This window comes from Amia ocellicauda, chromosome 1, assembly GCF_036373705.1.
Source record: "Amia ocellicauda isolate fAmiCal2 chromosome 1, fAmiCal2.hap1, whole genome shotgun sequence".
Taxonomy (NCBI): Eukaryota; Metazoa; Chordata; class Actinopteri; order Amiiformes; family Amiidae; genus Amia; species Amia ocellicauda.
In genome coordinates this window covers 61835010-61848363 of record NC_089850.1, presented here as the reverse complement: position 1 = coordinate 61848363, position 13354 = coordinate 61835010, and the positions used below count along the sequence as shown (strand labels likewise).

Below are 13354 nucleotides of genomic sequence, written 5' to 3'. Positions count from 1 at the left end.
GTGTCAGTGTTGCTGCGGTGTTTGTACTACAGAGCTGGAAGTAAATAAACAGGCAATTTAAAAATCAAACCTTAAAAGGATTTATTTGTTATGCAGTGTAATACACTCACATCTTCATATAAAAACACTGACATCACACATCAGCTGTCCTGTTCCCCTCCGACACCACAGACTGTCACAGTCTTCCCCAGAACTGAGACAGAACCTCCCTCACCATAGCCACCAGCCCCCCCAGTACAGTTGAGCTCTCAGCCTCCTCTCTTGCCTCCTCCACCTTCTGCTGGAAGTGCTTGTGAATCTCCTGCTTCTCCTCATTCACGAGCTGATCCAGTCCCTGCAGGCGAGCGATCTCCTGCTGCAGCCCCCTCATGTTGCTCTGGTGGCTCTCCTCGGCTCGCCGCAGCCTCCGCTCCAGATCCTCCCGGTGCCGGAGCCGCAGCTCGGCGCTCCTGTGGGCAAGAGCCTCCTCAGCCCTCTGGTACATCTCGCTGGCATGGCAGCCGCCCCCGTTGTCCCGCACCATGCGGTTGACCTTCCCGATGAGCCCCGTCACCTGGCCTCGGTCGTCCCCATCCTTGTTATTCAGGACGTGAAAGCGGCCCCCGCAGCTCCTCACTAGCTGCTGTAGGTCCCGGTCTGCGTCAATGAACTCCTTGATGGTCGCGCTTTCCAGCTGGTCTCCTCGGGTGAACAGCACCATCATGTACCCGCTGGCCTCCTCTCCGAATACCTGCCGGACGACGCCGACTGCCCTTTTCTCTTCCTCGGTGTAGCGGCCCAGTTGCAGCACCAGCAGCAGGGCGTGGGGCCCCGGGGAGGACATCTGGATGCATCTTACGGTCTCCTCGGCCACGGTATCTATCGGCAGGGCGGTGTCCAGCAGGCCCGGGGTGTCCACCACACAGACCCTTGTTCTACAGATCGTGACTTCCCCCTTCATGCATCGCTGTGTGACGGAGCAGGGTCTGCACTCCGAGAGAAAAGCCTTCCTGCCCAGGATGGTGTTCCCCGAGGCGCTCTTCCCAGCCCCGGTCTTCCCCAGCAGCACTAGCCGCAGAGCAGATGGAGGGTCCGAGGGGACAGACGGAGGGTCCGCTGAATTGGGAGAGCAAATAAAAACTCAGATTAACCCTAAAGACTGTATCTGTGTGCTGATGCTGGAGATTAGCACACACAGGACTAACACATGGAGTAGGTTACATCACCACAATCTTCAGCGGTTTCTTACCTTTACTTTCATATTAATTAGGGAAGTTCGGATCTGCATTCCCGGACGTCAAACTTGGCTCATATTTTGCAACAACTCCAAATTCATCCAAAAATGTGAGTTTAAATTTGCAGCAAAATATTTGTCTACCCATTGTCCCTCATTCAGTCAGGATTGTCTAGCCTACAGTAGCATACAAATTTGATAACATGACAAAATTGTCAGTCCTGGAGAAATTAGTACTACTTAAAACATTTAAATATACGAAAATCTATTTGCTAGTACCATACCGACTACTGTCCGATTTCCAATAAGGTAACATGATAAACAATGCAGACGATGCCAGATTACGAAGTTCACGTGTATTAGTTCATGTCTGCGAGTATTTTATGATCGGTGTATGTTGGAAATCGTAAAACACGGCAGATGTAGAGTGGGTTTAAATGACATAAAAAGATGTTACTTAATGTTTTAATACCCAGCTGTGTGTTTGTGCAGCTCAGGGACTCACAGCTGGTGAAGAGGTCTCTGCTGCAGGGCCTCTTGGGCTGCGACTCCCCCGCTGCCTCGTCCTCACTGCACCGCTCCGTCTTTATGCCTCCAGGGCTGTGTGTGACCGCTGCAGAGGAGCACAGACGGGGGTTATGGGCTTCAGACGCATTCAATCCACAGTGTAAAGCTGCAGCTGCAGACCTGAGTTCACCGGGCGCTGGAAGATCTTCAGCGAAGGGTGTGTCCCTTGGAGGTCGAAACAGGCTTTATTTTTTATATCTGAACACTTTCCACTGGTGCCACATGATGCTGCTGCTCTCTGCCTGTTGGCTCCTATAGGAATGTCATAATTAGGGCATGACAGATATACCGCAGCACCAATATTATCGGCCGATATTGGCCATTTACAGAAATATCTGCATCGGCACCTATTCTACCGACAACGCACCGATACATTTTCTCACACTATTGGCTAAATATTAGTTTCAAATTACCTAAAATCCTTCAACAGACTATTTGGTTTTTAAGTCATTATTATAATCACTTACCATTATTTTTTAACATAGTGTGATGCTGGTACATCACATGGTCAGGAGCAATGGCCATGTTCCTGACCTATACACAGACTGACAGAACCTGGTGACATTATGGACCATCAAATAAACACTGACTTACCTGTTCAAAAGGATTCCACCACAGCATGCAGACATGGGAAAAGAAGGGAAAGAACATACATCAACATGTGAGCTCACAGAACATGCACAATCTTACAAACATTTAACATTCAGCTGAAAAGGACAATAACAGTGGACTAAATCTAAAAGATCTCTGTAAATACTTTCCTGTTTACATGTATTTTGATTTAGCCTTGGGATTGTGTTGTGGAGGGTGGATTGGTGGTGGATTGGTGGTGGATGTGTGTGGATTGTGAGGAGTCAGGTGATTGTGTGGGTTTGTTGTGGAAATGGGGTTACAGAAACCTCTCATCCTGGTTATTTAAGGGAAGCCCAGGAGTAATTAGCGGGCGGGGCTTAAGGTATAAAGGAAGCAGGAAGTGAGCAGAGAGAGAGAGTGTGTTTGGGGCGTGACATGAAAGAGCAGAAGGTCAAAATCAGCTTTTTAATGCTGGACCAAGCTACATGTTAGTAGCTAGTTTCTGTTTTCTTTTTACAAACCCAGTTAGTGTTTTGTTTGTTTTTGTTTTGTTTATTTGATTTATACCTGGAGTTTACCTTTTAAGGCCAATGCTGGTGTAGTGTGGACCTGAGGAGAATTGCTCCATTTCCCCACATAGTGGAATAAAGACTTTTACTTTTCACTAAAGTTCTGAGTCCTGTGGAATCTGTGGGCCAAGTTTAATTATTGCCACCATTCCAGAGCTCGGCAAAGAGTGGAGGGTGACGCACAGTTATGGTGTTTTAGTTTCTGCTGGAAGTTTCCGACTCCACAGTGACTCTCAGCACAGCGGCGCCGCTCCACACTACTGACCACCACGGCGAAACAAACACACACCCACTGAGAAACGCAGGGCTCAAACCAATACACATGCTGTACTAAAACACCCTAAACCAATAGAAAGTGTTTTTGAAAGCTGTGCTGCATTTGTGTATCCATGGCTTTAGTTTATTCTCATCATGACTGAAGATTACCGTATACTATGGTATTGAAACACATTTTTACTGAAAAGTTCATAAAATTGCTCTTCAAAATTCACAATTGCAATTAAAATAAAGAAAAACAGTAAATGTTCGCTGAAGATGTTGACTGGAGATCAGCAAACAAAAACTCTCCGAATGATGAGCAAGCTCAGATCACAGTAAAACATCTGAAGGAAATGAGTGAGAAAACACACCTCTCAGACAATGATGGATAAAACTGAAACTATACACAGTATTTATAAAACTATTTCAAATCCTACATTGTGCTTTGGCTGCGATTCATATTACAATACGTTTAACATACATATTAAATAAGTTACACTTTCGAGGGCATTTTTAAATGCGTTTTGTTTTTCTTGTTTAAATGCAGCTGTGCCACCTGCACTCTAACCTGCCCCTGTTGGATCAGCACTATTGAGCACTGAGGACGACTTGTGTAAATGAGTGTAAAATGCTAATATATGCTAAGTCGGGCCAATCTTATTTGTTCTAATGTATAGAACATGCACATTTGTATACGTTTTCTTTATTCTCCCTTATTCTAATTCAATGTATTTTTACAATGTTTGATTTGTGGTTATTTATGATGAAAATCAATGTTAAGTTTATTATGTAAAATGTAAAACTCCTGCCTTTAGTGCATATTTTACAATTTCTCTGACAGGCAGTGATTTGAGGGATCAATGCTAGGAAATGTCTAAAACAAAAGTAAATATCGTCAGCTATATTGGTAATCAGGAAATTTTGCTTTACAATTATCGGAATCAGACCCAACAAACCTGCATCGGTCGGGCTCTAGTCATAATATATATGTAATGCTTTGAAGTGCAAACTAGCAAAACTTGTGAAATGCTTAGATTACTAATCATTGTAACTATTATTGCTGCAGCGACTGTGTTTCTTATCAGACATCTTTTATACAGTGTTACAACAGATCACATTAGTACCTATAATTACCCGTTGATGCAACTAGGAATTTACTGGAGCGATCTTGGTACAGTGCCTCGCTCAAGGGCACTCCAGCAGCATCCCCAGCCTGGCACTGAACCCATGCCCCTCCTCTCCAGAACCCTGGCCACTAGTCCACACTGCTACATGCAGCTACTGCTACTACTATTAATACTGCTGCAGATACTACTACTGTTCCTCCGCCGAGTAGGGAGGGAACAGGCCTCCCAGGCAGCCTGCAGCTCCAGACGTGTTCAGATTCCTGTCCTGGAGGAAGGTCTGCCCAGACCCCAGTGACCCACACAGGGAGGGCCGGTCTGCTCTGCCTGGCTCAGAGAAGGCGACGTCACTCTGATAGTGTCACACCCCAAGACCCTTGTCACCCACAGATCGACCGACTTACATTGGGTGAACCGGGCAGCGCGTCGTCTTGGGTCCAGCGCATCTTTGCTCTGCTGTTGGACAAACGAGAGAAAGACTGATGAGAGTGATGGCCGTAACATCCCCCCCACCAGACCACAGCTGTGCTGGCTTTGACATGTAGTGAAAAGTCCAGATGACACAGGTGCTGTAAGTACTTCAGTTCACAGATCAGGCACTACTTAACTGCACCGTTATCCGCAACATGACTGCACACTTGTTTGATTACAGTATCCGAGTTAAACTGAACAGTATGGTGGGATTGTGGCAGACAGTGTTGTCACAATACCAACATTTTGGTTTCAGTAGGGAGTCATGAATTTTGATACTCAATACTTTTCCTAAAAAAGGGGAAATGCTGTCAAATGCCATTATTGTGCTTCACTTCAAACCTGGACAACATTTTCAGTCAACGCAAACTTTTAGAATAAAAATAAATTAAAGCAATGGCATTCAAGCTAAAAATTACAATAATCTCTTAACTAAAATAGCAACAACAACTTTCATTTCTCAGATACATGTAGGCCTATATAATAAACAATAAGAAATGACATTCGACACACTGACATCTGTGACAAACATTAGAACAATAATAGCACAACTAGTATAGCAGCATAACTGGCTTGAACATGCGTGGCATGATAAGAGCACATGTGTGCGACGTGCCCAGTGACGCACGTACGCAGCTGCTGTGCTGCGCGCCCGTCACTCGTGTTCTCTGCTCCGCTCTCACCTGCCGGGCTTTGAACCGTTTGAACAGCTCGGGGTGCTTGTCCGACAGATGCTTGGCCAGGTTGGACGTGTTGCCTCCCTTGGCGGTGCACGCTTTAAAGCAGCGCCGGCACAGCGGCGCCGAGTGTCGAGGCCCGCCGCTCTCCGCAGCCTGGAAGCCGAAGAAATGCCAGATCTCACTCCGGGCGCCCTCTTTGTCGACGAGTTTCGGTGCTGCTGCCGCCATGTCTAACCTCTGAACCAAAACACAACGAGAGCCTGAACAAGAGCAGCCTGCGGGCCTCGCACTGAGTCTGCGCGGATTACCCGCGTGTTCAGACGCCGGTCAGCCGGAGCAAATCTCATTCATAATCAAGTATCGATTTCGTCACAATGCTGCTATTGTAGCGGTTTCAGAACTCGAGCACCGCTGTACTCGTTCATACCGGTATACCGTGCAGATATCAATCATTACTTTAACTTCTCATAAGACAATGTCTAGATCTGCATTAAATAAAAACCACTAATACAATAGTCTCTAGTTCAGGAATTTCATCACCATGCACACTTCATAAAGATGAAGAAGAGTCACTTGACCAATTAGAAGATGATGAGGGGGTTAAAACACGCTACAGCAACATACAAACTAGGTTGCAAAGTGATTTATAAGAAATAATAATAATGCATATTAAACGTGTCGTTTGCGTGTTGAACTTTTAAAATATAGAATAAAACTACATAAAGCAGGATTTAAAAAGAAAAGTTTGTCCCTTGAGGAAACGAAGCAAAGGTTTATACAGAAAACTGAAGACTTGCTCATTTCAGTTTAGGCCTCATGAGGGATGTATGAAATAATGTTCAACCGTCTTCAGGCCACTGGACTACGTTCACAGATCGCCTCTTAATTCACGACACACACGTGCTGGTTATCAGTCCAGTCTCACCGACAATGCGCGTGACGCTCATCGGTTAAAAGTCCGACACAGTGGACCACCCGAGGCGATACTGTGCGTGTAAAGATACTGTGCGTGTAAAAGATACTGTGCGTGTAAAAGATACTGTGCGTGTAAAGATACTGTGCGTGTAAAGATACTGTGCGTGTAAAAGATACTGTGCGTGTAAAAGATACTGTGCGTATAAAGATACTGTGCGTGTAAAAGATACTGTGCGTGTAAAAGATACTGTGCGTGTAAAAGATACTTGTAAAGATACTGTGCGTGTAAAAGATACTGTGCGTGTAAAAGATACTGTGCGTGTAAAAGATACTGTGCGTGTAAAAGATACTGTGCGTGTAAAAGATACTGTGCGTGAAAAGATACTGTGCGTGAAAAGATACTGTGCGTGTAAAAGATACTGTGCGTGTAAAAGATACTTGTAAAGATACTGTGCGTGTAAAAGATACTGTGCGTGTAAAAGATACTGTGCGTGTAAAGATACTGTGCGTGTAAAAGATACTGTGCGTGTAAAGATACTGTGCGTGTAAAAGATACTGTGCGTGTAAAGATACTGTGCGTGTAAAAGATACTGTGCGTGTAAAGATACTCGGCGTGTAAAAGATACTCGGCGTGTAAAAGATACTCGGCGTGTAAAGATAATGTGCGTGTAAAGATACTGTGCGTGTAAAAGATACTGTGCGTGAAAAGATACTGTGCGTGTAAAGATAATGTGCGTGTAAAAGATACTGTGCGTGTAAAGATACTGTGCGTGTAAAAGATACTGTGCGTGTAAAGATACTGTGCGTGTAAAAGATACTTGTAAAGATACTGTGCGTGTAAAAGATACTGTGCGTGTAAAGATACTGTGCGTGTAAAGATACTGTGCGTGTAAAGATAATGTGCGTGTAAAAGATACTGTGCGTGTAAAGATACTGTGCATGTAAAAGATACTGTGCGTGTAAAGATACTGTGCGTGTAAAAGATACTTGTAAAGATACTGTGCGTGTAAAAGATACTGTGCGTGTAAAGATACTGTGCGTGTAAAGATACCGTGCGTGTAAAAGATACCGTGCGTGTAAAAGATACCGTGCGTGTAAGATACTGTGCGTGTAAAAGATACTGTGCGTGTAAAGATACTGTGCGTGTAAAAGATACTGTGCGTGTAAAAAAGATACTGTGCGTGTAAAGATACTGTGCGTGTAAAAGATACTTGTAAAGATACTGTGCGTGTAAAAGATACTGTGCGTGTAAAGAGTTCCGCGGGTGGCGCGGTTTCTACCGCTTCAGTGTTCGCGCTGCACGCATGCGCTCCCGGGCGGCCGTACCAGGGCTTCTCGGTGCTGGGACGGGTGCTGGTCTCGGAGGTGGACGAACATGTTGGATGTGTTCCCACTTTTCGCGGACACCCGGATCCTGCACTTTCTGCAGATTGGATTTCCATCCTCGACAACGCAGCCCTGCTCATTTGTTACATATCCGAAATATGCCCAGACGGCTGACGTGGTTCGCCCGGCCGGGGGGAAGAGCTCTCCTTCCCGCTGGTAAGAGGGTCTGCGGTGCGACATGGTCCCACGCTGCTGCTGTTCAGAGCCAACAAATACAGCGATTATGTTCAAAAACCAGCCAGCACGTAGGTGGCGGAGAAAGAAAACCACTGGCCGCTTGTGCTTATATTGATACAGCAGTGGGAAACTGGTGGATAAACGCTAACAGCTTAAAGCAGCACACCCGGTAATCGCGATACCACGATAGTCGACTCCGCCTATTTTACATGGAACTTCCGCTTTAGACAAAGCGGTGCATTGTGGGATTGGAGGGCTTCCGGTGACGATTTAGTCTGTCTATTCTATACAGTGGAAACCAGTTAAACTTCAAAGCTTTCTATTAAAAAAGATTGTATTTTATAACAGAGTGCACCTTGACACGTAGCCTATTGTTATTGTTTCAACCAGCAATGCTTTCACCTGCCCGACAGTCATGAATATTCATGAACAGACCGGACGGGTCTGATGGCACAGAGATTGGCAGCCATAAGATATTGTGTGGATTATAATAATGATTTTAATTCGTGTCATTTTAAGTACTATTATCATCATCATCATCATCATCATCATCATCATCAACAACAACACTGTTAATATTATTATAATAAAGTGTGCTGTGCTGTGGTAAAGCGTGGTGAAGTGTGGTTTTGTGTACCAGCACCGTTTGTACCGACCGACCGCGTCCATACAACAGTGAGTGATGGCTGATGCTGGTTTGCTGTCCGTCGGCCTGGACTGTAGGGGCAGAGAGGGGCCGCGGCAGGTGTGTGGTCCTCTGCGCACCTCTGGCTGATGGAAACAGCTGAATTAGTCTTAGGGGTTATTGCCATTGCCATTATATGATCAATTGTAATGTATTATTATAATAAGAGCTTTCCACTGTGCCTACCAATCTAGAATAAATATAGAATAAATATATAACGAATAATAACAGCTTTTATTATTATTATTAGTGTAGGGTTCAAGTAGATGATAACTGAAAGTAAGCGGTGTCTGGACAGTAGCGAACACAAGCACCCACTGAGAGGCAGCAACTCACATCCCTACTCCGTCTCTGCGTCCCACTTACACAGCACCCGGTCCCTTACACACACACTACCTCGCACGCCCCACAGGTGGCACAACTGCACAGCCGAGTACAGTGGTCTGCGCCAGGTCTGTGAAAGGGTTAATACAGGTCCCAGTCCGGTGCCTCGGTTCCGCGGAGTCCAGAGCTGCTGTGCGACCCGGCCGCTGTGATCCGTCCTCTGATGAGGAGCAGCGACTGTGGGTTTGGTTTGTGTTGAAACAGAGACCGGAGACACTAGAGCGACAGCCTGACGAGGACAGGACTTTGTGTCCGTTTTATTGTGTGTGCTTCACAGGACTGTGAACAGCGCAATAAATACACGTTTCTGTCCAGAGAGATTAGGAAGAGCTGAACGTGTAGAGACGACATTATATTCAGACAAGCACGTCCCATAAGAATACGGTTCCGTGTGCAACAGTAATACTAAACAGCGAATATGTATTGCTATTATTATAGTATATATGTATTTTAAACGCACAGCGCGACTGCCTTAATTTAATACTATTACTACAGATTTGTAACTGCAAACGATTATTTATAATGTACTTATCAGTTACAGCTGAAACTAAATACACACGTTTCTCGATGAATCATCCAGATACAATATAGCCGGTTTAATTGAGCTAAAGTGCGCGTCTCAGGCCGGGCGTTTATGGGCGCATTTATTAAACCAGTCCTTCATGTTTTAGAGGAAACCCAGATCTGCTGTATTAATGTATTCATTCATTGATCTTGTAACTGAATCGTGTTCCTTCACACACTGACACACAGCCTGAACACGGCCAGCTGTCATACAATATAATACATCATTATCCTTCAGTTTATTGTACCTGGTCAGCGCTGCACCGGTCTGTGAATCACAGGTTTAATGCACTGATATGAACTGGCTCCGTCAGTGTCTGTCCGTGGATTTCACTCCACGCTGCTAATAAAACGGTCATTTCGTCGTGATCGCACCGGCGCTTGACATTATGTCTCCGACACAATGTGTCTGCTGTCCTGTGTCTCAGTCCAGCGCTGCTCTCTTCTGACAGGGACTCGTGTCCTCGGTGGGACGGACCTCGGCTGGAGACGAGAAGCCGGGAGTCAGACGGAGCTGCGGCGTCCAGCCCGGCAGCGTGAAGCCGCTCTGAACGGGAACTCGACGGCGTGACGAGAAACGGCGGAGGTTGAAAATAATACAGTCGCAGCAGTTCTGAGTGTTATTGATGAAGTTATGTACCAATAAATAATACACAAGATATGATCTCTATACAGGCAAACGTGTTCCCCGTCACACTGGGCTCGGTTCGCTGCTGTGACGCAAGGGATCGGTCGGCGCTGCTGCTCGCTCTTGTGCACAAACTGTCAGCTGTTTTCTCAGGACTCCGATCATTTTGCAATAATCAAGTGAGCTCGGCTCCTTTTGTGTTAATAAAACACAAGATATTTACATTTGACATGATTAATGCATATAAGAAATGGCAGCATAACGCGTACAATAACATACACATGACTACATTGTATTGTTTACTGTATATTTCCTATACACATAAGTGTAAATTGTAAATTGCATTATGCTTTGAACTGCACTGTAGTTTTGCACTATATGTTGCTCATATTTGTAAGTCACCCTGGATAAGGCCGTCTGCCAATAAATACATAATAATAATAATAATAATAATAATAATAATAATAATAATAATAATAATGACGCCAGTAAAGTTACTACATGTAGTCTAACGTGTGACTGCTTAATGCAACCAAATTATAGCGCGTTCACGTTGTGCAGAATGTGCGCAGATCTGACCAGCAAAGCAATTCATTTTCATAAATGTATGACAACAGTCTGAATATTGATCGCATCCTACTATTTAAACACACTGCATGCAGTTATACAGACACAACAATAGGCTGCTATATTTGTGAATATTATAACACTATGTAACACATTTTTTGTTCCTGGGTAGTAAGTGTTATTTCCTAATTGCTTATGCCTCACAAGTATAGAAAATGGCTATTATTCCCCTCAAACTTTGCTTTTGTGACCAGGACAGTGATATTATGAAATGTACCTATTTCCAATCAGAAAATGGGCGAATTTGTGTCTTTTTGTTCACATAAAGTCTGAAAAAAACAATATATGGATCCAAATTAACATGTATTTATACTAAAGTAATACAAAAATGACTAAAAAAGATTGAGAAGTGAGATTTACAATTATACTTTAAATCACTTTCATGAATCAGCCCCCAAATGTAGTCTCCCATCATCGTTATACTGTCCTTGGTAGCGGCATTCAACGTCCAGTATATCCTGGTGGAAGCGCTCACCTTGCTTCTCCGAGTACGCTCCCATGTTCTCCTTAAATTTATCAAGATGAGCATCAAGGATATGAACTTTGAGGGACATCCTACAGCCCATTGTGCCGTAGTTATTGCCCAGGAAGTCCCAAACAACTGCAACAAAGCTGTTCCAAGCTGCTTTCTCCTTACTAGTGAGCTTCTTGGGGAATTCATTGCACTCCAGGATCTTACCTGTGGTCCGACAAAGACACCGTCTTTGACCTTTGCCTCAGACAGCTTAGGGAAGAAGTCTTGAAGGTACTTGAAGGCTGCCGACTCCTTATCTAGAGCTCTGACAAATTGTTTCCTAAGGCCCAATTTGATGTGCAGTGGTGGCATCAGCACTTTCCGGGGGTCCACCAGTGGCTCGCACTTGACGTTGTTCCTCCCTACAGAGAACTCGGTCCGCTGTGGCCAGTCCCGCCTGTGGTAGTGCGCCTTGGTGTCCCTGCTGTCCCAAAGGCAAAGATAGCAGGGATACTTGGTGAAACCGCCTTGGAGACCCATCAGGAATGCCAACATTTTGAAGTCTCCTATGACCTCCCAGCTGTACTCATTATACTTCAAGAGATGAGACAGGTACTTGTTACCATTATGACGTCTTCCTCGCTCTCCGACTTGCTGCTCTCTTCTAAAGACAGCTGCTCTCTCTCCGGAGGAGTGGGTACGGGGAGCTCATGGCAGTGTGGCACCGGGGCGATGGATGAAGGAAGGAAGGAAGGTCCGGTTACACGATAGCAGGTGCATTCTTGCCAGTCCAACGTTTGGAAGGGTCCACCATGCAGAAGTAGCAGTCGAGTCAGTGGGATGCCGCCAAATTCTAGGGATAGCGTACTTCATGGCTCTCTTTTCCCCTCTGTACCATCCTACAAAAATACATTTATTTCACCCATGACTAATGTGTAAGAGATTCTCGCAAAAATGTTCATATATATTTTTTCATTAACATAGAACATTTTAAAACATTTAAAAATGAAAAACTTTTACAATTTTAAAAATGTTAACATTTTATAAACATAAAATTCCAAGCAATAATTGTCCATCTTACCTTCCAGTTTTTTTTTTGCAGTCCTCACAGGTGAAATAAGGTGCCCAGGGTTTGTCTTGATCCATGACAGGCATGCCGAAATATGCCTTGTAGGCCTCACACATCTTAGCAGATGCTTCCACAAAGTACTTTTTCACTCGTCTTGATAAATTGGCCGCAGACATGGCAAAATGCGTCTGCCGGATGCTTGCAGCCTCTTGATGCCATCTCAGAAAAATGCAGGTATGTATCCACTTAGGCAGCTGGAACAAAACTGAACTGGTGGGCTTAAAGACTAATTGTGTTGTTTGTTGTTTTGTGACTTGTAAAGCGCTTTGAAACGAATTACGAATTGTTCTGAATTACGAAGGGGAGTGGGATGGGGGGAGAGAGAAAGAGGAATAGAGGGAGGGATGGGAGAGGGAGTAAGAGTGAGGGGCATAGAGATAGGAAGAGAGAGGAGAGAAAGGAAGGCTACTGGGGAAAGAGGGAGGGGAAGAGGAGGAGTAAAGAATTGAAGGAGAGAGGGAGAGGTGAAAAGAGTCACTTTATTATCATTATATTTGTTTTTTACATCTTAACTATATTACACAACATTCTATTACATTGTTACATTACATTGTACAGAAATACACACAGACACACTGAGACAGACAAGCACACACACAGATACTGAGTCAAACACACAGACACACTGAGACAGACAAGCACACACACACACACAAACAAATATACACCAACACATGAGACACACGCAAACAAATACATTCAGACTCACTGAGACACATACAAACAAATACATTCAGACACACAGAGACACAAACACACACACTGAAACACACGCACACATTCTCGTACGCACTTTGTGGACTGACAGACACAGTGACGTGACTCAGTGAGGTCAGAGCAACTGCACTGACACTATCTACTGACAACAGACAGACCTGACACTGAGAGAGAGAGAGAGAGAGAGAGAGAGGGAGAGACAGGAAAGGGGGACACAGTGACTGGGGGGAGTT

At 44.7% G+C, this 13354-nt stretch overlaps 1 protein-coding gene and 1 long non-coding RNA gene across 4 annotated transcripts; both read right to left on the bottom strand.

The window, feature by feature from the left end:
• Window positions 1–56: 56 nt before the first annotated feature.
• LOC136757369 (GTPase IMAP family member 4) lies at window positions 57–8130 on the bottom strand. Of its 3 annotated transcripts, none has more exons than XM_066712389.1 (5): window positions 7697–8130; window positions 5459–5692; window positions 4709–4760; window positions 1686–1826; window positions 57–1095 (listed from the first exon to the last, which is right to left on the bottom strand). In XM_066712389.1, the coding sequence occupies exons 1-5, from the start codon at window positions 7934–7936 to the stop codon at window positions 176–178; spliced, it is 1587 nt and encodes a 528-aa protein (XP_066568486.1). In that variant the 5' UTR covers window positions 7937–8130; the 3' UTR covers window positions 57–175. The 3 variants fall into 3 exon arrangements, with proteins under 3 accessions (XP_066568486.1, XP_066568488.1, XP_066568489.1); XM_066712391.1 differs by having other exon boundaries at window positions 4709–4757; XM_066712392.1 differs by having other exon boundaries at window positions 1719–1826; window positions 7697–8129.
• A 2981-nt stretch (window positions 8131–11111) lies between these two features.
• Window positions 11112–13349, bottom strand: LOC136757358 (uncharacterized). Its single transcript, XR_010819391.1, has 2 exons — window positions 12357–13349; window positions 11112–12174 (listed from the first exon to the last, which is right to left on the bottom strand). It is a non-coding gene; the product is annotated as an uncharacterized LOC136757358 (long non-coding RNA).
• Window positions 13350–13354: the final 5 nt, after the last annotated feature.